Source organism: Trachurus japonicus, chromosome 8 (assembly GCF_045865225.1).
Source record: "Trachurus japonicus isolate A0001 chromosome 8, Traja_1.0".
Classification (NCBI taxonomy): Eukaryota; Metazoa; Chordata; class Actinopteri; order Carangiformes; family Carangidae; genus Trachurus; species Trachurus japonicus.
Window position 1 is genome coordinate 31,183,259 of NC_140914.1, and position 23,991 is coordinate 31,207,249.

At 44.9% G+C, this 23,991-nt stretch overlaps 1 protein-coding gene across 1 annotated transcript in view; it reads left to right on the forward strand.

Annotated features, from left to right (window-relative positions):
* Positions 1-2,572: 2,572 nt before the first annotated feature.
* The window catches only part of abcc1 (ATP binding cassette subfamily C member 1 (ABCC1 blood group)), a 33,421-nt gene continuing 12,002 nt past the window's right edge, over positions 2,573-23,991 (forward strand). Inside the window, exons 1-22 of the mRNA XM_085785169.1 lie at positions 2,573-2,714; positions 4,069-4,245; positions 4,357-4,485; positions 6,672-6,809; positions 6,952-7,077; positions 7,297-7,358; positions 9,238-9,369; positions 9,475-9,702; positions 11,540-11,717; positions 12,654-12,815; positions 13,025-13,117; positions 14,649-14,852; positions 15,973-16,119; positions 16,378-16,465; positions 16,959-17,028; positions 17,327-17,453; positions 18,806-18,982; positions 19,986-20,153; positions 21,444-21,618; positions 22,332-22,389; positions 22,927-23,053; positions 23,151-23,358. Coding sequence (XP_085641295.1) covers positions 2,667-2,714; positions 4,069-4,245; positions 4,357-4,485; positions 6,672-6,809; positions 6,952-7,077; positions 7,297-7,358; positions 9,238-9,369; positions 9,475-9,702; positions 11,540-11,717; positions 12,654-12,815; positions 13,025-13,117; positions 14,649-14,852; positions 15,973-16,119; positions 16,378-16,465; positions 16,959-17,028; positions 17,327-17,453; positions 18,806-18,982; positions 19,986-20,153; positions 21,444-21,618; positions 22,332-22,389; positions 22,927-23,053; positions 23,151-23,358 — 3,022 coding nt within the window. The 5' untranslated portion in view covers positions 2,573-2,666. The remainder of the gene's footprint in view (positions 2,715-4,068; positions 4,246-4,356; positions 4,486-6,671; positions 6,810-6,951; positions 7,078-7,296; positions 7,359-9,237; positions 9,370-9,474; positions 9,703-11,539; positions 11,718-12,653; positions 12,816-13,024; positions 13,118-14,648; positions 14,853-15,972; positions 16,120-16,377; positions 16,466-16,958; positions 17,029-17,326; positions 17,454-18,805; positions 18,983-19,985; positions 20,154-21,443; positions 21,619-22,331; positions 22,390-22,926; positions 23,054-23,150; positions 23,359-23,991) is intronic.

Genomic DNA, 23,991 nt, shown 5'->3' on the forward strand with positions numbered 1-23,991 from the left:
ATACTTAAGTACAATACACTACTGGAGCCTGATCAGCAGCAACCACTGTGAGAGAGTAACATTGAGTACAAAGACACATTAAAATGTCTCCAGACTGATCCATGAGCCCAGTTAATGGTACTTCAGTGCTGTGGATGTTTCCTAGTGGTCAAGGTTTGTTGGACCTTGAGGATGAGATACCTTGAATGACCTGGTGCAAAGGCATAGGAACTCCACCAGACCACAAATTTGCAAGCAAACTGACTGAAGTGCACCCACACACACTAGCTCACATTAGAGAGACATGGCCGGGCACCGAGACCTGAGGTGAGGAGAAAGCCACCGTTGTATTTGGGGGCCATCCACCCTGAGAGGGCTCACAGTCCAGGACTACAGAGACCACCCTGACCCGGACAGACAGGAGGGTCCACACCAAGGTGCACAACCCTCCACTGGACAGCACCCCCATCGGTAGACCAAAAGCCACTCCCAGTGTGGTAGGCCCCCATGAGGAAACACTATAGATAAAAACTGAGAGACTAAAACAGTAGCCTAGAATAAGATAAAATGTATAAAATGATGTACTACAGGTACAGTGGGCACCTTTTTCCACATAATTTGGGAATGCCAAGGGGTTGCAAATTTTTGGAAAATGGTGCAGAGTGAACTGTTTTTGCTATTGTCCATTCCTATCCCCCTGTCCCCATCTGTTTTTATTTTAAATGATCTCTCTTAATTGAAACTCACTAAATCCCCAAAACGTGTGTTTCTGGCTGGTCTAACTGCAGCTAAAAAGATGATCACAACAAGATGGAAACTGTCCCAAACTAACTCGGCGACAGTGGCCGCTCAACTTCATAGATGTTGCACTTCTGGAATTGTCCACAGCACGCGTCCCCTGGTCCTGTTTTCTTTGGTTTATGTTCCCTGTTTGGGTTTTTACTGTGTACTGCAAATTGTGGATGGCATCTAACCATTTGATAGATCTAACTAGCACTTTTTTTCCTTTTGCGTTTGTGACATTTTATGTTTTTTTTTTTGCCTTTTGTATTTTTATTATTTATTTATTTGCAGTTATATCTTTATTTTATTTTTATTTTTTCATTTTATCATTATTATTATTTAGCGTGTATGTGTCTATCTGTGTGTGCGTACATGGTTATGTGCATGTTTATATACAGTAATTATTACTTTATGTATGTGCTGTTGAATGATGATGATTGTTGTCCTTCAAATCCCAATAAAAATTTGATCACACAAAGAAAGGTATAAAATGAACAAAATAGATATAATGCTCTTTAGCTCATAAAATTAAAGGGACAACGAGGACTTTTGGAAAAGCGAAGCGTTTTCACACTACATTTATGAGGCTCCGCGCGAACCGTACATTTCTTTGACCGGCGCAAGACGGACTCATGTTTTCATTCATCAATAATTAAAGTCAGAGGTTCAAAGAGGTTCACATACCACCGTAGTTCCGACCATAAACGGCGATTCGGCTGCGTTATTCTCATGACTCGCCACGAAGGAAACGCTGGTCGGCTCGACCAGCATTTCCGCCACCACTAATAATAACAAAATAACAATAGAGACAGAACGATATATTTATTTAAAATGGGCCCAGTGTGGGTAGCGGAGATTCATCCACATTAACGTGAGACTTTTTTATAACCAAATAGAAACTCCTCGTTGTCCCTTTAAGTTAGTAAACAGGTAAGGATACTTTAAAAAAAACAGGCATTAAAACATGTGACTAAAACATGTAACTAGAATAGCCTAATATAAAATAGCCTAAAGATTAAAGCAGAAGTAAGTGATATATTTGTGTTAATATAAGTCTTAAATAGTTGTATCTTCCGACAGTCCAGACAAAAAAGGGCCAGGAAGTTATGTTTTCAGACCGTTTTAGTGGAGCAAAATGGCAGACCTATTCCTGAAAGTCATGTGATAAATTAAAGCATTGTTATTGGTTCTCTATGGTCTTCTCTCCTTTTTAAAGTACATTACAGCATTAAAAGGGATGCATTGTGGAGATGTGACAGGCCAAAAATTGGTATGTTGCCTGAGGGCAACACGGTACAATAGAGGGTTAAAGGAATAAAAGAAATCAAAAAACTACCTTGTGTTGCTTTAAATGAGAAAATCGAGGCTCACACACAACAGAAACACAGTGTAGACTGTAATCATATTGTATTTTTATCATTATGTCAATTAATGAATGAAACATAAAGTGACAGAAGTCTTTGCTACTGCCATGAGCCGACAGCTGACCCTCTGTCAGGTGAGTTTTCCTGCAGCTAAACTCCATTGTCAAATAAATCTGTATTAATAAATGTGTTGTTTATTATTATAAAGTACAGGTGGAATGACCTGGTGTTTCTCCAGGCTCAGGTCAGAGTGGGGACGGACCTGGATGTGTGACAGGAGGTGAACTACTTTGAACTTTAAAAGACGTGCAGTTCTCCCTGTGGTCCGGCAGGGGGCAGTTCCCTCTGTGGTCCGGCAGGGGGCAGTTCTCCCTCTGGTCCGGCAGGGGGCAGCAGACTCTCCGTTCACATAGACTTGGATAAACAGCCTAGAAGAAGAGGAAGGTGACGCCTTCCGGTCCTCAGTCAGGTTATAAAACCAAAGCCGAGACAAAAACATCCCTGACGGTCTCAACCGCGACTTCCACTGCGTCGCGGCGAATGGGGTTGGACAAGTTCTGCAGTCTGGACCGTTCCGATCCGTTCTGGGTGAGTTTCCCCTCCTCAGCTGTTAGTTAGCCCGGTGCTGTTTGTCACAGTCTGCCCTGTTGTTGTTGTTAGCTACCGGCCGGTAACTTATGCTAACAGAGACTTCCGGCCGCTCACATAACGTGAAGTTAGCCTGGCTCCACGGGAGAACCGGCTTCAGCACACAACCCCCCCCCCCCCCACGGCCCCGCGGCTCTCAGCTGACCCCGGTACAGCCGTCCCGTCTGGGACACAACACAACCCGAGAGCCCGGTCCGCAGCAGAGACCAGCCCGGACTGAGCCGGAGCACACAGATGTAGGACAGAGCTGTTACACAGACATTACTGTGTCCCAATAACACCACAACACCACAACACCACAACACCTGTCCCCAATAACATCACAACACCACAACACCACAACACCTGTCCCCAACAACAAAGACTAGATTTACTCTCTGTCTGTTGAAGGGTCTCTAGTGATAGTTTAACAGTCCAAACACTGATCTGAGACCTGCTGAGAAGCTGCACTGGTCTCTGTTAGTCTCTGTTCACACACTGTTCCAGCTGTGCTCAATACTTATACATGATCCAGACCAGCTCTGACTGAGACCCCAAGCATGGTCCAGCTGTGATCTTGACCTTAACATGTTCCAGTTGTGACTGAGACGTAAACATGGGCCATAGGCTATGTGATGGAGAACCTGAAAGTGATCAAGATATGATAGTGAACCACACATGATCCAGCTGACATCTCAAACATATAACAGTGATGAAGATCTACACATGTTCCAGCTGTGATCCAGACCCAAACATGATCCAGCTGTGATCTTGATCTAAGCTTGTTCCGATTGTGACTGAGACCTAAACATGGTCCTGATGTGATGGAGACCTGAAAGTGATCAAGATGTGATGGAGAATCAAACATGATCCAGCTATGATCTCAAACACATATAACAGTGATGGAGATCTACACATGTTCCAGCTGTGATCCAGACCCAAACAAAGACCTGATCCAGATGTAATCCTGGCCCTGTTGTACATGTAAAGAAAAAAGGGAATATCCGCACACTGGATTAAAGCTCCCATTTATTGGATAGCCTACTTGCTTGCTACATTTGCCTGAGGAAGACCACATCAGTTGAAACGTAGCAAGCAAGTAGGCTATCCAATAAATGGGAGCTTTAATCCAGTGTGCGGATATTCCCTTTTTTCTTTGCAATTATCCTGACTGTCCGACACCTGGCCTAAAATAGGCATTGGATGTGCACACAACCACCCTGCTTTCCTGTTGTACATGTAACCTCCTGTGGATGACATGTCAGTGGTTTTGAACTGTACTGTGATGTTTCTCTCTTTCTCTGTCCACTACCAGGATTGGAACCGTACATGGCACACTGAGAACCCAGACCTCACTCAATGTTTCCAAAACACTGTCCTGGTGTGGCTGCCATGCCTCTATCTGTGGGTGTGCGCTCCCATCTACCTCATCTACCTCCGCAGCCACGACCGGGGCTACATATGCATGAGTCACCTCAACAAAGCTAAAACGGTGAGTAACGATGGTGTGATGACGTGCAGCTCTGATTGAGCCAGTTTTACTTTATATTAGGAAATCACTGACTCAAACATGACTTGTCCCCCCCCCCCCCCCCCCCCCCAGGCTGTTGGTCTTCTGCTGTGGATCATCTGCTGGTCAGATGTTTTCTATTCTTTCTGGGAAAGAAGTCATGGCAGCAGCATCCCAGCCCCCGTCCTCCTGGTCAGCCCCACGCTACTGGGCCTCACCATGGTGAGTTCTATCAGTCTCTCTTTTTTTTTTTTCTCTTTCATGACCTTTATTGAAAACGTTGTACATACAAACGGATGTACAGAGAACAGGGTTGTACATACAATCAAACATGAAACATCAGACAGGTGCTCCAATATGTATCAATAAACATAAATAATAAATAAATCAAAATAAAATAAGGTTATTGTAAGCAGTGTTAGAAAACATAAAACAGACAGGTGTCTCAGTGAGGAGTCTGAGACCTGGCCAGTTGCAGTTTCATTTTATTTCACCTGTCACGAGGATTAAATCTACAATTGGTAAATCGAAATTATGGGGTTTGGTTGGAAATTTCAAAAGGATACAGTGTTCAGGTCCCTCCCCCAACCTCTGCGCACGTGCACAAGCTAGGGAGCAGGTGTACTGTATCCATAGCAACTGGAGACTCCAAAACCATCTTAGCATGATGCAACACACGGGTGAAGTTAGATAACTGGAACAACAACAGTCTTCTTCTTACTGGTTTTACACTGTGGGAGTCGTTGTCAACGGGGGAATCAGCAGTTTTATCTTTTTCAGCTACTGCTGAGTGACAGATAGAGGAGCAGCAGAGAGCTGTAGTGGGTGTGGTTTAAAAACAAAAACAACATGTTTGGGTTGTTTTATCTATGATACATTTGTCATAATTTCTAAGCATGTAAGAGATTATTTCATAGATACGTCAGAGCCATAGACTGCACATCTTTAAATCAGACTTCTGGGGGTGAGATAGTAATAAACATAGAAACACACTGGGCAAATGTACAAAATAAGGCACAACTGTCGAAAAGAACACTTATGAATGGGACGGGGGAGGGTTCAAGGGGGTACTCAACTTCTTCTTGAAATTTTACCACTCTTTTTTTAAAATTAATTAATTAATTTTTAGAATTTTTTCCCACATTTTTCTAGAATTGTTTTTGAGAAATTTTACCACTTCTTTCTCAATAATTTTTGAACTTTTATCTTAGAAATCTTGCCACTCTTTTCCAGAAGTTTCTCCACAATATTTCCAAAAATTCACGTCATTGGCCTTAATTTGAACGTACATTGACTAAAAAAGTTCTTCAGTCTCAGAACAAATATTTGTGTATTTCTGGTGTTTGCTTCAAAATGTTGTCCAATAGGGGTCCGTGGTCTAATTTGTGTCAACTCAGGGGTCCTTGATGCAAAAAAGTTTGAGAACCACTATGGTGTGATGACAAGTCCTAGAAAATGATTTCAAGGAAAGAGTGGGAACCCTGAGTGACAGTTCCAGTAAATATGACTAAATAACTGTTACCAACTGTAGCTTTAAAGGGATATGCCAACATTTTATTTGTGTGTCTTGCCTCATTTCCAAGTCTATGACCAGCAGATAGACACCATCCTTTCGACTGTGCGTGCAGTAACAAGGGAGATACGGGCAGAGCTGGCGCACCACTAATTAGCTTAGCTCAAATGCTGGAAGTGTATAGGTAGTGTTAGCCTGCCTCCACCTAAAGTCATCAGAGAAACTCTTCAGCAACTCTAAATGGAAACCGGTGGGCCGATCTTCGTCTCAGAGCTGACAAAACTCTCCGGTAAGGCATCTTGAGCGGTCAAATGCCGCTAACGGGACGAGATCGGTCAAAACGGAGGGTTCAAGCAAAGACGGTTTATTTTGGTTCAAGCTAGCTACATCGAGGGTAGCTTAGCTTCCTATTTCAAAGGAAAAGCACAAATTCTATCGTCATGGTTTTCTGTATGTAAAGGGCAACGGGTGTTTTATTTTGTGAAAGTAACCGGGAAGTGTGTTGGTCACAACGGCTAGCTTGAGTAGCGCCGAAGTCGTCTGAACAAAATTGTAAACAGCTGGTATTTAGACAAGAGAGCTAAAAGAGCTAAAATGAAATCAGCTTCAGACTGCTGATTTCGCCTCGGGTAGGAGGCAGGCTAACACTACCCATACACTTCCAGCGTTTGAGCTAAGCTAATTAGCGATGCGCCAGCTCTGTCAGTATCTCCCTTGTTACTGCACGCACAGTCGAAAGGACGGTGTCTATCTGCTGGTCATGGACTCAGGAGTGAGGCAAGACACGAAAAAAAAAAAAAGTTGGCATATCCCTTTAACGTTGACTGCATGTGTCCTCGGTGTGTGGTCCATTTGAGTCTGTCATGTGTGATGTATAAATGTGTGTGCGCTCCAGTTGCTGGCCGCCCTGGTGATCCAGTACGAGCGGATGAAGGGGGTCCAGTCGTCCGGGGTGATGCTGATCTACTGGCTGCTGGCGCTGGTGTGTGCCACAGTCTCCTTCAGGTCCAAAATCATCCAGGCTCTGGACCAGGTGAGTCCTGACTGAACAGAACTGCAAAATTCTTTAATGGAGGAGGATAACAACAACAACAACAGATGTAGGCTACCACAGCGGTGAAGCCGTCCTCTGGCAGGTCCTGTGGTTTAAAAATCGGTGTGTTTTCTCGTTGCAGCCTGGAACGGTGAGCGTGTGGCGGTACGTCACCTTCTACAGCTACTACGCTCTGCTGCTGGTCGCTCTGTTCCTGTCCTCCCTCACCGACCAGCCCCCGCTCTTCTCCCAGGCCGTCAAAGACTTGGTGAGACCCCCCCCACCTACACCTGTCTCTGTCTCTTGCTCTGATCAGCCACAAACCAACAGGAGAGGAGTTGATCAGATGGTCTGTTGTCGTATCAGCTGCATGTGAATATGTTGTGTCCAGTGTCCAGAGTCAGCCTCACCCTCTGCTTCAGTTAAAGTCAGCTGATGTATTTCTAATGGACTGTTTAGGTTTTGACTGTCCTGTCTCTGTCTTCAGAACCCCTGCCCTGAGCCTGGGGCCTCCTTCCTCTCCAGAATCTCCTTCTGGTGGATCACCAGGTGAGCGCACACAGTGCATGTGTGAGTGGTGTGTATGTGTGTGTGCTGACAGACATGGCAGATAGTTGAAAACAGTAGAAGAAGCTTTTCCTTCCCTAAACAAACGCTGTCAAATTGTTCCTTCGCTCACCCCTCTCTCGGTGCTGACCCTCTCTCTCCTAGGTGCCTGTTGCCTCCTCTGATCTGTATCGTGTGCTTCAAACGTTACTTTTGTTTCTGGTTTTCCCTTTAAAGGGATACGCCAATTTTTTTTTCTTCGTGTCTTGCCAGCTCTGCCCGTATCTCCCTTGTTACTGCATGCACAGTCGAAAGAATGGTGTCTATCTGCTTGTCATGGACTTGGGAGTGAGGCAAGACACGAAAAAAAATGTTGGCGTATCCCTTTAATTAAGCTGCAAGTACAAGCAGCTTACACTTGAGATGAGTCCGTTACATGCTGCAGTTTTATTCAGATCAGCATTTATTCCTATTTTATTCCAGTTATTTGTGTAGCTGTTGGTCACTGTGTTAGTTGTGTTTATCATGTGTGTTCATACACTGAGAGTTTTTTTTGGCTGTGGAGACCTCCTCCTTCCCCGTAGACCTTCTCTGTCATTCAGGGATGTAACTCTCCTCCTTCATCCCTCTCTCGAAACCTGACCTCCCTGATCTGAAACATGTGATCAGTGAGGGGGCCTCCCTGATCCTCCGGGGCTCCCAGCGACTATCGGGGGCCCTGACAAACCATGTGACACCAGCAGCTTTGATAACGATCCCACAGAGGTTAATTAGCTGGGTCTCCTCTGCTGTCAGTCAGACCTGAGGTCAACGGTCAACGGGACCAGTGTGGGTGTAGACTGTCCCTCAGACCTGCAGTGGAAACACAGTGATCACCATGGTTACAGTGCTGGTTAAGCGCAGGTTGATCTGAGAGGGCCTGGAAGTTTGTCTGTAACTCACCAAGTGAGCATGTCTTTAAAGGGATAGTTCAACATTTGGGCAAATTCTCCTATCACCATAATCCCTATTGTCACAGCAGTAGGTTCATTACCTTTAATTATCGGTGCATGTTGTTTTGAGATCAGCGGGGCAGAGTCGTGAGCTGCTCAGTGAACACAATGAAGGTGAATGGTAGCCTACAGGTCCAAATTCACCTATTGCCATAATCCCTATAGTCATAGCAGTAGGTTTGTTACCTTTAATTGTCGTTGCAAGCTGTTTTTCGATAGGCAGGGCAGAGATGCAAGCTGCTCAGCTAACACTACGGCAGCTAATGGTATTTCCGGGTTTCCCTCATCAAACTCATCAACGCTCTGGTGGACAAGTTGTGACCTGCACATTCACCATGCTATGAAATAATAATGTAACATTATTATGTTGTTTTGGAGGCAAATTCGTAGCCAGAACTACATTCCAGACACGGCTGCTAGGTGGAGTGATTTCAAAAGCTCAAGTAGTTCTGAGTATTTTCATATGTTACATCATTAGATGTTATCATTTCATAGCGTGGTGAATGTGCAGGTCACAACTTGTCCACCTGAGTGTTTTGGAGTTGTTGGATTGTGTATTTGATGAGTTTGATGAGGGACAGGGGACCTGTACCATTCACCTCCATTGTGTTCACTGAGCAGCTCACGTCTCTGCCCCGCAGATCTCAAAACAACATGCACCGATAATTCAAAGTAATGAACCTACTGCTTTGACTGTAGGGATTATGGTGATAGGAGAATTTAGCAAAAATGTTGAACTATCCCTTTAAAGGGTGACCGAAACAAGAAGATATAGGTGTGTGTCTGGTACCTACATCACAGGACCTCTGCTCTTCCGATGTTCTTCTCCTTCTGTCCCTCGTGTTGTCTCATTAATCTAAACGTGTGTGTGGTCCATCTTGTCTCTCCAGGATGATGGTGACGGGCTACAAGCGCCCGCTGGAGGAGAAGGACCTGTGGTCTCTGAACCCTGAGGACCGCTCCCAGAGGGTGGTGCCCCAGCTGGTGCGCCGCTGGAACACAGAGCGCCAAAAAGTCAAAAGGTCAGAAGCCGGGTATGTGATGCACTCAGCGTTTCCTTCAGAATCTGAGATAAAGAGAAAAAGAAGTCACACTTATTCTGTGTATTTCTTCTCTGTCTCCTCCAGGACGGAGCAGAAGACGTTGTACTCCCCCAGGCAGGTCCCCAACAGTGAGAGCAAAGAGGGCCGAGCGGTGGAAGAGTCTGAAATCCTGATTGTGAAAAACTCCCAGAAAACAAAAGAGGCCTCGCTGTTCTGGGCCCTGTGCCTGACCTTCGGGCCCTACTTCCTGGTCTCCTGCCTCTATAAGATCATCCAGGACATCCTGATGTTTGTGGGGCCTGAGATCCTCCGGTGAGAAGCCTCACTTTCCTCTAAACCATCGTACAGGGCCACTGTTTATCTGAGCGTCATACTTCATGTGCACATGATTTAGAACAGTGGTTCAGAAGCTGGGCCCCAAGTTGAGGGGCCACTTCCTGCAAAGTCTTATGTAAGAGGTCCTGCCTAATATAATATCATCTGCTTCCTTGTTTGTAGACATCGGTGTCCGTTCTTTTTAACAATCTGGACCTTATTTCTGGCATAAAATACGATCATTTACTCACCCAGATAACTTTGGTGTCATTACAAGTCGTTTCAACGAAATTAGATCCATCTGAGAGCCGCGTATATCCGTATAATGGAGTCTGCAGGGCAGCGGAATGCAACCTCTAAATAACACATTATCTGCAGAGAAACTCCTTCATTTCACCAATATTTAGTTCTGATAGGCTAGTGCTATTCCCCTCTGAGTCCGGGGTTAGCTGTTATCAACATCCGGAGTCTGTAGGTTGACCTACTGACCTCTGACCTGGATGATGTCATCTCTGAGCGCCATGCGGTTCATTCTGATAATAATGATTCCAGAGATTGTAAAAAAAAAACGGCAATTCCCCTTTAATGTTTAACAGTCCTGGTTCAGGTGGTCCTTGTTAACCTGTAACATTGGGTCATGTCACATGACCATGACTGGACCATTAAAATGCCCCTAAGTAACAAGTAATAAGATACCGATATGTAACTTAAACAAAAGAAGGGTGTTTTACACAGGTGTTGACTGCAGGTGTATGGTCGGTAGTTTGAGGAATGTGTTAAGTTAGGAGGTGTTGGGTGTCGCAGCCAGGGGAAGATGCGTACTTGGCACATTCTGTAAGACTCATGGATGAACTGGTTTTGATTCTGACACTGAGATTTTTACTGTGACACGCTTTTGGCCAAATCTCAGTATCTGATTTGCTAATTATGGGCTGGTGCATTTGAGCTTTGAAGGTAATTAAAGACTGAAGGTGTGCCCAGAATGAACAGGCTCATCACTGGCAGCATTTCCCTGCTGGAGCAACGGCACTGCCGGCAACGTGAGCCTCCAGGGCTATGCTGTGAGGAGTGTCGGTTTTTGCTATGGGCGATATCATGTGGGCAAGCGCAATCTGTTTAAAGTATGTAACTTATTTGGCTTTTTATTAGCAAAAATGAAATATTGCTTTCATAAATACACATTTCACTGAAGTCGAATCACAGCCGCATACAAATGAAAGCTTTCCCTTAGAATAAGTTGTTACAAGTCGTTACAAATACAGAAGTGGGCGACGCACCGAACCGAGGCGGCCATGTTGCATCGCCATTTTTACGTTGAGTGGCAGCGTGACCGTAGGTAACCACGGAAACTGAGCGGAGCTGTGGGCTCGGCCTGTTAAAACTGTCACCACTGTGAGTGTGAGGAAGGACGGAGGCACTGGTGTTGCATTCAGGTGCAGTCAGGCAGACGGCCGTCGGCAAACCAACCGGATGTCATTTTACTCCACCAGAGAAAGACGGTAAAACAATACCACATCACCATGACAACATATTGTCACACCTGTATTGTTTTGCCTCGTGCTGGCGGACCACTTGTTTACATAAACGCTTGTTTATCCTGTTACATGCAGCGTCTGTTGTCTGTCTGACGTCTGCCCCATTTCACGTGAATGCAACATCAAGAATACGTTCAGATATGCAACCGCACCGCTAGATGGGGTTAATTCCTACATATTATACCTTTAATGTCAAGTTAGCAGAGTGGGCGCCCTGTTTTGTGACAAACTGCAGCGAACAAACCTACAGACTCTACCTTTACACATAATGTTGACTTTCTGCGTTTGATCCGGTCCAGGCTGCTGATCCGCTTCGTGAACAACTCCAGCGCCCCCTCCTGGCAGGGCTACTTCTACACCGCTCTGCTCTTCTTCTGCACCTGCTTTCAGTCGCTCATCCTCCAGAAGTACTTCCACGTCTGCTTCGTCTCGGGCATGCGTCTCCGCACGGCCATCATCGGAGCGGTCTACAGAAAGGTACGGCCTCTGAGGTGGCAGCAGGAACCGGTCTCTCTGGTCCTGCTTCAGACTCATTTCTTTCGCTCTTTGATGTCTTCTATAGTAGGTCCGAAGACTCTGAGGCACCAAATCTGTTCCTTATTAACTCCATGTCCTGTGAAACCTAGTGAGCATGTAAGAAACTTAGGTGTGATTCTCGATGCTGATCTCAACTTTCATAAGCATGTCTCTTTCATTTCCAAGACTGCTTTCTACCATCTTAGGAACATATCTAAAGTTAGACCCATTTTATCCTTATCTGATTCTGAAAAGTTGGTTCACGCTTTATTTCAAGTAGGTTAGACTACTGCAACGCACTTTTACCAGGATTAACAAAACAAGCACTTTATAAACTGCAGCTTATCCAGAATGCTGCAGCCAGAGTTTGAACAAGAACCAAAAGATGTGAACACATCACTCCGATTTTAGCATTTCTTCACTGGCTCCCAGTGAAGCAGAGAATTGATTTGAAAATCTACTTATTGTTTTTAAATCTCTGAAGGGTGCAGCTCCTCTCTACATCTCTGACATGCTCACTGAGTACACACCAGACAGATCCCTGAGATCACCAACTAAAGGTCTACTCACTATTCCAAGAATACACTCAAACTCAGCTCATGGTGCCTTTAGTCATTATGGTCCTACTCTTTGGAATTCCCTACCTCACGAACTCAGGTCTGCTACAACAGTATCATCTCTTAAAAGCAGACTAAAAACATTTCTTTTTTCACAAGCTTTTAGTTTTTAATTGTTTTTTGATTTGCAACATTTTCTTCTTATTGTTTTTTATACGTATTTTACGAGCTATGTAATGTTGTGCTTTGTTTTGTTTTTGTGAAAGCACATTGAATTTGCGCTTGTCGCATGAAATGTGCTATATAAATAAAGATTGTTGTTGTTGTTCTTCTCTGTCAGGCCCTGGTTATCAGCAGCGCAGCGCGCCGCACCTCCACGGTGGGGGAGATGGTCAACCTGATGTCAGTGGATGCTCAGCGCTTCATGGACCTCATCACGTACATCAACATGGTCTGGTCGGCGCCTCTGCAGGTGGTGCTGGCCCTCTACTTTCTCTGGCAGGTAGGATTACAGACCCACTGGTCTGTACTGCTTCAGCAGTGAGAGAAACCGCAGAGCTCAGATGTTACAAAATGTGAACTGACCTGTTTTTCCTGAATATTCTCAATGCAGCGGAAACACTTTGATATTAAAAACATTTCTGAACAGCTCAAGAGTGTTTAGAAGCAGCTGATGTGTGTTTTTATTATTGTTAACCTGTGGCTCTCCAGAACCTGGGTCCATCTGTGCTGGCTGGAGTTGCTGTGATGGTTCTGATGGTTCCTGTCAACGCTGTCATCGCTATGAAGACCAAAACATACCAGGTGAGACCACTCCTCACACCCCGGACGCACTGCCTGCGGAAACAACTTAATTAATCATCATTTAATTATTTTATTTTGAAAATTGACCGGATTCTCTCGCCTTTTCTGTGCCCAACTTCCTGTCGGTACGATCTGGTCTATCCAGCTTGACAGACGGCGCTCTTGGCGCTCGTGGCGCACGTGCAAAATAGAACAGACGCCAAACTGAAGCGCTGCAGCCACGCGCACAGCGCAAGATGTACGACCAGGCAGACCAGTTAACATGTGCACCTATCTGAAACTGCCTCCGCTCCAGGGCGCTGTGCTTCGGTTCCACGTGCAGTGCGACCAGGCCGTCAGAGTCACATCGTCACACCATGTCCCTCAGTCCACCTCCTGGTCTGTGTCAGGTCATGTCCAACACAGCACCTGTTATCCATCCATCCATCCATCCATCCATCCATCCATCCATCCATCCATCCATCCATCCATCCATCCATCCATCCATCCATCCATCCATCCATCCATCCATCCATCCATCCATCCATCCATCCATCCATCCATCCATCCATCCATTTTCAATACCGATACCTTCACTTCGATACCGGTTCCTGGACGATACTTTTTTCAATACCAATTTTATAATATCAATTCTAACAAAGAAAATTACATTACACATTACAGTACAAATGTTGAGTTGTATTGTTCTATTCCAACCAGTGGCTTTTCTCAGGGTCAACAGGTAGATCACCCTGGAATGTGTTACAACTGCATTTAGATGAATTTTGCAACCTGAAAATATGACCACTTTCATACATATTTTTAAATATATTAAATTGGATATTCTAGTCTAGTGTAAAGGGTTTCTGATTTGTTGAGAAAAATTCAATAAGTGTTACAACTGTCCCTGGTCTCCCTTAAACATGGTTGTCAGGTAGGCCTATTGGAAAAAAAGAAAAGAAAGAACAAAACAAACGGTGACTACGTGGTGGCCGCCGGCCGTTCTGTGATTCTCCAGAACACACAGATGGTTGGTCCGCCCCCTGTGTACAGCTACACTTGCGCTTCGGCATTTTGTGAGCAGAAGCAACACTGCTCCGACGTCTGCTCCCTCTGTATGTGCACGTCGCAGAACCGCAGCCTCTCGGGGATTATGTCAAAACGCAACGAAATACCGCAGTATTTCAGCTCGTTCCCATCACTTAGGATCAGGTGGAGCAGGTGCACTGACAGGATTTTTCATTCATGATCCCCACACACATTGGCCTGACACCTGTAATGACAGATTCCAGATTCTTTGCGTCGCCACTTCCATGTTTCACCAGTGTTAAAAAAACCCCAGTGAATTTACTGGTTGTAAGTAGATGAAAAATCTACTTGCCCTGTCTCAAATTTTAGGGGCAGTCTGGGGCCCTGCAGGAGGTTTTTGCTTCCGTTCTGTGCAGAGGGAGGAGGAGGAGAATTATTGTCTGTCTTCATCTACTGGGTCTGAAACAAGTCTGTAGGTCAGTTGCTCTGCGTATCTGACAGAGCTTGTCCCCGTGTGCTGCAGGTGGCTCAGATGAAGAGTAAAGACAATCGCATTAAACTGATGAATGAGATGCTGAACGGCATCAAGGTGCTGAAGCTGTACGCCTGGGAGCTGGCCTTCAAGGACAAGGTGTCCGAGATCCGTGAGAGTGAGCTGAAGGTCCTGAAGAAGGCCGCCTACCTGGGCGCCATGTCCACCTTCACCTGGGTCTGTGCCCCGTTCCTGGTGAGTAGCGGTGGAGACACCAACACATCATCAAATCCCTCATCAAGACTCACCTTTTCAGAACTGCTTTTAGCGCGTAGTAGTAGTAGTAGTAGTAGTAGTAGTAGTAGTAGTAGTAGTAGTAGTAGTAGTAGTAGTAGTAGTAGTAGTAGTAGTAGTAGTAGTAGTTTATTCAATCTTTTACACAAAATTGTTTACAGTTGAGCATCAATCACAGTCAGTCAACCTTCCATAAAACCATCATTCGTTCAACTAGTTCATAAATAGATGGAAAAGGTGCAGGCTGAAGCTACCTAACTTATAAAAGCCTACCCTTTAATTCAATATTCCATTAAATCCATTAGAGCTCTTCATGGTTTCACAGTCATAGAAAGAAACAGGTATCCAATAATTAACAAATAAAGCCAAAAAATAAAAGAAATAAATAATTTAACAGTATTACAGTTGCAATCAGAGTCATAGAAAGAAATAATTATCCAATAATTAAGTGTAGCCAAAAAATAAAAGAAATAAATAATTTAACAGCATTACAGTTGCAATCAACACCCAATTAATCAATCCTGTTTATAGCTTTCTATCACACTATGTTTTAATCTATTTTTAAATTGTGTTATGTTTTTGCTTTGTTTGAGATCCTCTGTCAAGCTATTCCACAGTTTTACTCCCGCCACAGATGTAGTATTTATTCTTGGTTGGTTGTTTTAAGTCAAGTTTCCCTCTTAGCTCATATCTCCCCTCTCATTTTTTGAATATTATTAGGGAGTAAATTTTTCTTGGCTTTGTATATTATCTGTGCAGTTTTCATTTTTTACTAAGTCAGTAAACTTTAATACTTTTCATTTGATAAACAGATTATTGGTGTGGTGGTTGTGTCCTGCATGATTTACTATCCTTAGTAATGTTGAATGTATGTTTCTGTGCCCATTCTAACTCAAGTAAAGTGTTTGGATAAATAAAATATGTTCTTACTTTATTATTACAATCACAGGCCTCATTATCATGTTGTTCTGTGGACACCCATCAGGGAAATCCTTGATAAACCTGTGATCTGCTGTGGTTTTCATTTTCAAAGTGACCCAGACTGTAACTCCACTCAGACCGTTTCCTCTCTCTGATGTAGGTCGCTCTCTCCACCTTCTCTGTTTACGTCCTGATTGATGAACACAACGTGCTGGACGCCCAGAAAGCCTTCGTGTCGCTGGCGCTCTTCAACATCCTGCGATTCCCCCTCAACATGCTGCCGATGGTCATCAGCAGCATGGTGCAGGTCAGTCACACTGGTATCTGTCTCACTGTTGGAGCCGCCATACACTACAGATGTTAAAACACCTGGATGAATTAGGTGAGAACTGTCTGTGTGGACACACCTGACATGAAGTGGTCATGGTGTATCAGCTGTGAGCTGTGCTGTCAGTCAGTGGTAGAGGACACTTTACAGGACTGCAGTGAGGGCAGAATAAACTACAGGGACATCAGAGACTACACCAGTCTCATCCTCCCTCTCCTGGTCTCTGTGTGTCCTCAGGCCAGTGTGTCCCTGAAGAGACTCAGAGTGTTCCTGTCCCACGAGGAGCTGCAGGAAGACAGTGTGGAGCACCAAGCAGCAGCTGGCTGTGAGTCTGTCCTCATCTGTCCTCTGTGTGACCATGTATTTCATTTAGTTTTGTATAAACATTCATGTATCTGACCCAGTGTCTTCTCAAGTCATCACAGGTATGATAACATAACATGTTAACATGGGTCACAAGACCACTTGCTACTGTCTTCATTTGGTCATTTTTCAGTATTTTAACCTATTTGAAAAAGATCATATTATAAACACTAAACATTTTCATATGATATTACACCTGATCAAAAATCATAATACTACAATAGTTACTAGATGTATTGTTTTGCCTCGTGCTGACGGACCACTTGTTTACATAGAGGCTTGTTTATGCCGTTACGTGCAGCGGCTGTCGTCCGTCTGCTGTCTGCCCAATTTCATGTGAATGCAGCATGAAAAATACAATTGAGTTGCTTGCGATCTACAACCGCAACGCTAGATGGGAGAAATTCCTACACAATGTACCTTTAACATAAGTTTGTGTTGTGTCGTCCTTCCAGCCCCACACAGTGTCTCCATAGTGGATGGAGTGTTCAGCTGGTCCAGAACTGAGTCACCAACACTGAAGAGGTGAGTGAGTGTTTTACAATGACACTGATATCATTTCTTTTTTATTAGTAGTTACGTGAGGATATAGAAGGAGCTGAAGCTGAGCGCTGCCTTAGAGTCTGAGCTGCTCACATCATTTAGTCAGTTCAGTCTAACAGCAGAGAGCATGTCACCATCACGTGTTTCTACCATGACACACACATAGTCATAAGAACCATGAAATGTTTATAAAGAGGTGAAGGAGGAGGAGGAGGATCATCAGTGTGAAGCCATCTGAGTGAGTGTGTGTGTGTGTGTGTGTGTGTGTGTGTGTGTACAGGCTGAATGTGTGTATCTCAGAAGGCTCTCTGGTGGCTGTGGTGGGACACGTGGGGTCAGGAAAGTCCTCTCTGCTCTCTGCCCTGCTGGGAGAGATGGACAAACTGGAAGGAACAGTGGCTGTGAAGGTGAGCGCTACAGTTTGTCATAGAAAACACACACAGCAGCCTCAGTTTTTAAACTCCAGATGGAGCAGTGTCTGATGACTACAGTTACCATGGTTACAGCTGAACTACTCTTAACCTGTCTGATCAGACAGTAATACAACAGACTGAGTCTTGTCGGTGGATTTGAGGTTCAGTTGTGGACCAGAGTCTAAGGGTGAATTCCGATTCCCCCCTTAGCCCTAGCCCTTGGCCCTAACCCTTCGTTTTGCGTGTTCACGTGAAGTGGTAGGGTGTCCCAATTCTGGTTCAGATGAGGGTTAGGGGAAAGTGGTAGGGCTATCTTGCCCTCAAAACTGAGATTTTTCAGAGGCACACTTCAAACCGAGGGGTATGACAAGTTTCCCAGAATGCATCTTGCGGCAACCGGCAGCTGTTTTATTTCTCACTGTAGCGCTGTTATTTCGTCATTTTGTTAAGTTTTAATTTTTTCATGCGAGAAAGTAGCTGTTTAGATCCCCAATGTGCGGTCGGTTTATCCAAATGACTGCTGTTTGACGTTTGCTCCAATGTTTTTCGGAGAAGTGAAGCTCCACGGTGAAGCGGCTTGTCACAGAGACACCACCCCGGCCGGAGAGCTTATCAGCCGGCCAACCTCCGTCGTCATCCCGGGAGAAAAGACGATCGCTAATTAACTTACCCGCAGGTTTTTAGAAGTTTACCACCGGGTAGTTACATTCTTTTTGGGAGATAAATACTGGTCTCATTGATGAAATGTAACAACTGTGGCAGTCGCATTAATTTGTTTGAATTAAAAGTGAAGCTTCATGTGTGTATTGGACAGAGGAGCAGCGCTGCCTGGGGGCTCTGTAGCCATACGTACATAAATCACCACATTTACATCAATAAATAAATGTTTTACAATAAACCGAGGGGGTTGACTTTCAACCCCTACCCCTTGTAGCTCCGTTTCAAGGGGCAAGGGTTAAGGGCTAGGGGTAGGGATGAAAAATAGAATTGGAATTGGGCATAAGTGTGACCCTCCACTCCAACACTCCCAACATGTTCCAAAACCTGAGTGGAAATTGATACAGATGCAGTGCACTCTATCCATTTCCATGTGAGATACCCTTTGCTGCCCCCCCAGAGCTAAACTGAGATCACAGTATCTAAACTATATCTTTTATACCATTTTCTTGGGTGGCAGATCCACTTTCTTTCCTGAAAACCGGTCTTTGACTTGGAGATAATATTGTATCAAATCTCCCCTGATTGCTGCCAGCTGCTGAGTCTCCATGGAGTAGCTACTGTTGCCACATGTTTTCTAATGGGAGAACATCAGAGAAGGTTCATTCACAGTGTGTGTTTCCCTGCAGGGCTCGGTGGCCTACGTCCCCCAGCAGGCCTGGATCCAGAACTCCACCCTCAGAGACAACATAGTGTTTGGTCAGGAGAGGAGAGACGCCTGGTACCAGCGCGTGGTGGCGTCCTGCGCCCTGCTGCCGGACCTGGACATCCTCCCCGCTGGAGACGAGACGGAGATCGGAGAGAAGGTAGGAGCTGATGGTCTGACTCCAGCTGTCTGCACAGTGGAACACACACTGTCACTTTCCTCTCACCAGGGATCTTAAAGGACAATTCCGGGCAAATTCAACTCTGGGTTGTATTTTCCTATCATTTTAGGTCTAAAAGAATGAATCTGAAGATTTTCAGTTTAATTGCTCCTGTTTTGCGGTAGTTGTGTCTGTCCCCGCATCGCCACGGCAGCAATGAATGGGAGCGGATGTAAGTTCCGCTGCTTAGGCTGTTTCCAGCCCTCAAAGCCACATTTTTTTTCCACAGACAGCGTCAGATGGCGACACCCAGAAGTTTATTTACTTCAAGCAAACCGACATGTTTGTAAAACTAGATCTAATTCAAAGTCTTCCGGAGTCTCGCACGAGACCCAAGTTGCAGTGCTGGTGTGTTCAGGTGCAGTGGGAAAGCTCCCGTTTGTGTCATAAACACAGGAATATCAACTCTTTACTTGCTTGAAGTGTACATTTTTTTCCACAGACAGCGTCAGGTGGCTACTCAAACAAGTCAAGAGTTGATATTCCTGTGTTTATGACACAAACGGTAGCTCCCACTGCACCTGAACACACCGAGCGCGTCAACTTGGGTCTCGCGCGAGACTGCAGGAGACTTTGAATTAGATCTAGTTTTACAAACATGTCGGCTTGCTTGAAGTAAATAAACTTCCTACCTTGGAAAAACATTGCAGCTTTGAGGGATGTAAATAGGCTAAGCAGCGGAACTTGCATCCGCTCCCATTCATTGCTGCCGTGGCGATGCGGGGACAGACACAACTACCACAAAACAGGAGCAATTAAACTGAAAATCTTCAGATTCCTTCTTTTAGACCTAAAATGTTAGGAAAATACACCCCCGAGTTGAATTTGCCCAGAATTGTCCTTTAAGCATGATGTATCTTCTGTTTCTAACCTCGGAGGAGAAGGACTGATTACTAGTCTCTGTCATCACCTTGGTGTTTGTTCCTTGTTTCTCTCTCTGCAGGGAGTGAATCTGTCTGGGGGTCAGAAGCAGAGGGTGAGCCTGGCCCGGGCCGTGTACTGTGACCGAGCCGTGTACCTGCTGGACGACCCGCTGTCCGCCGTGGACGCCCACGTAGGAAAACACATCTTTGATCAGGTCATTGGTCCTCAGGGGCTGCTGAAGGACAAGGTGAGTCTGTTACCACACAGCAGTGTTGGTCACACAGATGCTGTTGTTACAGGCAGGTACAAGATGAAGGTCTGCTGAATGAAAACCAACATGATATCTCCACTCACTGTCAGAGACCAGAGCAACAAAAAAACACGAAGACACAACACTAGCTAGCCTATAAATATTTTTTCTTTGAACATTTGTTGACATAATTTATTTTACATTCAGTAAAATAATAAAAAATGTATTGTAGATGAAATAAATGAAATAAAAAGGAGAGATCAGAGCAAGTGTCTCATCACATGACAGAAAATCATCTCTGTCATGTAACTGATACAATACTGTTTCCATGGTTACACCCTGATGTTAAAACCAGTCATCAAAACTGGTTCTCTCTCTAGCACATTGACTTCAGCTCTTCTTCTTTCAGGGCCAGTAACACCCATTGTAATGAATGTTGTACAGACGTCATGAAGTGGATAATGCTCCTATGTATTTTATCAGATTAATGATACCAGATGACTGGATGTTCTTTTTTTTAAAGATATCCAATATGTAAAACTTCACTTAAAGGGATATTTCAACATTTTGTCAAATTCTCCCATTGCCATAATCCCTGTAGTCGTTTGTTACCTTTAACTGTCGGTGCAAGCTGTTTTTAGATAGGCGGGGCAGAGCTGCTCAGCTAACGCTACGGAGGCTAATGGTATTTCCTACTTTCCCTCAAAACACATCAAATGCACAGTCCAACAACTCCACAACGCTCTGGTGGACAAGTTGTGACCTGCACATTCAGCACGCTATGAGATAATAATGGAACGTTATGAGACAGAGTTGTTTTCGAGGCAAATCCGTTGTTATGCCGAAAAGAGACTCCTTGCCAAAAAACTACTGCGCCGACGGGAATGCACATCGGCGTCTTTGCATTTAACTTGAATACAACTCCATCTATTAATGCTCCATTATTATCTCATAGCGTGGTGAATGTGCAGGTCACAACTTGTCCACCAGAGTGTCTTGAAGTTGTTGGATTGTTGATGAGTTTTGAGGGAAAGCCCGGAAATACCATTAGCCTCCGTAGCGTTAGCTGAGCAGCTCACGTCTCTGCCCGACCGTTCTAAAAACAGCTTGCACCGACAATTAAAAGTTACAAACCTACCCCTGAGACTATAGACAATTATGGCGAATTTGCCAAAATGTTGAAATATCCCTTTAAAGGTTTTTGAATAACTCCACAAGTCCTGGCTCTAAATGATACACAGGAAATCTTTTACCTAACAACACCATAATGTGTGTGTCTGTGTGCAGACCCGTCTGCTGGTGACCCATGGGCTGAGCTACCTGCCCCAGGTGGACCTGATCCTGGTCATGGTGGAGGGGCAGGTGACGGAGATGGGCTCGTACCAGCAGCTCATGGCCACAGAGGGAGCCTTCTCTGAGTTCCTGCGGACGTACGCCGCCGTGGACAAGACTGACAATAATGGTGAGATACACTGTTCTTCATGCAGCCACAGTGACTGTTTGTGTTCAAACTTCAATTGAAATTTAAGTTTGTTACCTTTTATTGTCAGTCAAATAATAACATAAAATGATGTAACTTTACGACACATGAAGCAAATACTCGGAAATACTTTCGCTTTTGAAGTCACTGTGCCGAGCAGCTGTGTCTGGAATCTAGTTCCGGCTACGCATTTGCCTCAAAAACAACTCCATCTATTAATGCTCCATTATTATCTCATAGCGTGGTGAATGTGCAGGTCACAACTTGTCCACCAGAGCGTTTTGGAGTTGCTGGATTGTGTATTTGATGAGGGAAACCCGGAAATACTATGAGCCTCCGTAGCGTTTGCTGAGCGGCTTGTATCTCTGCCCCACCTATCAAAAAACAGCTTGCATTGACAATTAAAGGTAACAAAACTACTGCTATGACTATAGGGATTATGGCAATAGGTGAATTTGCCAAAATGTTGAAATATCCCTTTAACATGTGACTGACTAAAAGATATAAAACATTGTCTAATCAACCAAAAATTCCACGACCCCCCTGCAGCACCTCCGCGGACCCCCTAGGTGTCAAGGACCCCCTGTTGAAGATCTCTGACATAGAATTGACATTATTATGTCAAACAGTAGCTGCTGATCCATACTGTCTCAGGATCCGTCCTCGGTTAATGTTTGGTTTCCTCCTGTTTTTAGAAATTCCAAGGAGCGGAAGCAGAGGAACAGAGAACGGCAGCGTAACTACTCTGGCTGGGTGAGTGACACTGGACCTCTGGACCTGTGGACCTGATCTGTCTGTGTCTCCTGACAGCAGGAGCTGAGGCTCGGCCTTGTTCAAGTCTCTTAACTGTCCCACAAACAGGAACAGGCTGTTTTATTTACTGCAGACACTCTTTGTAGTGGACACACTTTAGTCTGTGGTGCTGCGTCCATTTAAAATGATTTTATTTAAAAAAAATTTAAATTAAATTAAAATTAAATTTAAATTAAATTTTATTTTAAATTTAAATTTAAAATGATTTTATTGGGGCGGAGTTTAGCTCAGTTGGTAGAGCACCCGCCCCATGTGTTGAGGCTATAGTCCTCGCTGCAGGCGGCCCCGGTTCGAGTCCCGCGTCGGACGGCCCTATCCTGCATGTCATTCCCCCCATCTCTGCCTCCCATTTCCTGTCACACTCTCAACTGTCCTATCAAATAAAGGCATGAAAAGCCAAAAAAATATATACTTTAAAATGATTTTATTTTAAATGGATAAAGTTTCCATCCTGTTTTGTTGTTCATGTGTGAGCAGCAGTCCGGTCATCAGCAGTCAGTCCCAGCTGTCCCAGACCAGCAAGGAGGGCCAGGACCAGAACATGAAGGCCAAGAACCCTGAGGTCGGCAAGCTGATGGAGGCCGACAAGGCCAACATGGGACGGGTAGGTAGTGGTACCAGCCAACAGCCGTACGTCCACGCCTCCACTGTGACGGTCCCAACCTGAACCTGGTCCCATCTGGTCTCCCCTACATCCTCAGGTCCAGCTGTCTGTGTTCTGCGCCTACCTGAAGGCCATCGGCGTCTTTCTGTCCCTCATCAGCCTGCTGCTGTTCCTGGCCCATCACCTGGTCTCCCTCTTCTCCAACTACTGGCTGAGCCTGTGGACCGACGACCCCGTGGTCAACGGCACGCAGCCCAACAGACTGATGAGACTGGGGGTGTACGGAGGTCTCGGCCTGTCCCAGGGTGAGGAAGACGCTCTGAGACAGATGAAGATCATGAACGTCGTGTTTATATTTCTCTGTCCTCACAAACAAATCACCCCCCCCCCACTAACACTGGGAATAAGGTGCAGGTACTGTACTGATGTTACAAGGTTGGTTTTCAGCCATGAGACGCCAGGTGAAGACAGAGAGCCTCCGTTCTCACTCCTAACAAGTCACAAGTCATGTAGTTAACGATCACAATTACTCCAGAGCTTTTTAATGAAGGTAAACATGCAGCATAGCCACGGGGGAAATCCTGCTTAGTTCCTCTGTAAAGACATGTCTGTCGGTACATGCTCAGCTTGATTGAGCTATGCTCAAAATTCAATTTTTGCGTCTAATCAGACTTCTGTCCTTGTCCCAGTTTACATGCAACAGAGGAAATCGAATAACTGACGAGAACGTTTCCTCCGCCTCAACACTAGGTGGCGATATGGGTCGTTTCAGCAGGTTAATACGGCCCCCTTTCTGGTTGACCTGTTATGTCAATGATAAACAACTGGAGTCAGGCGGCAGACTGGCATTTTGGAACAACAGCAAGATGGATAATCATACAGCTTTGTTTATCTAGTACGTAATGTATGCGTTACTGTAATGGTCCAAAAAGTTGGGG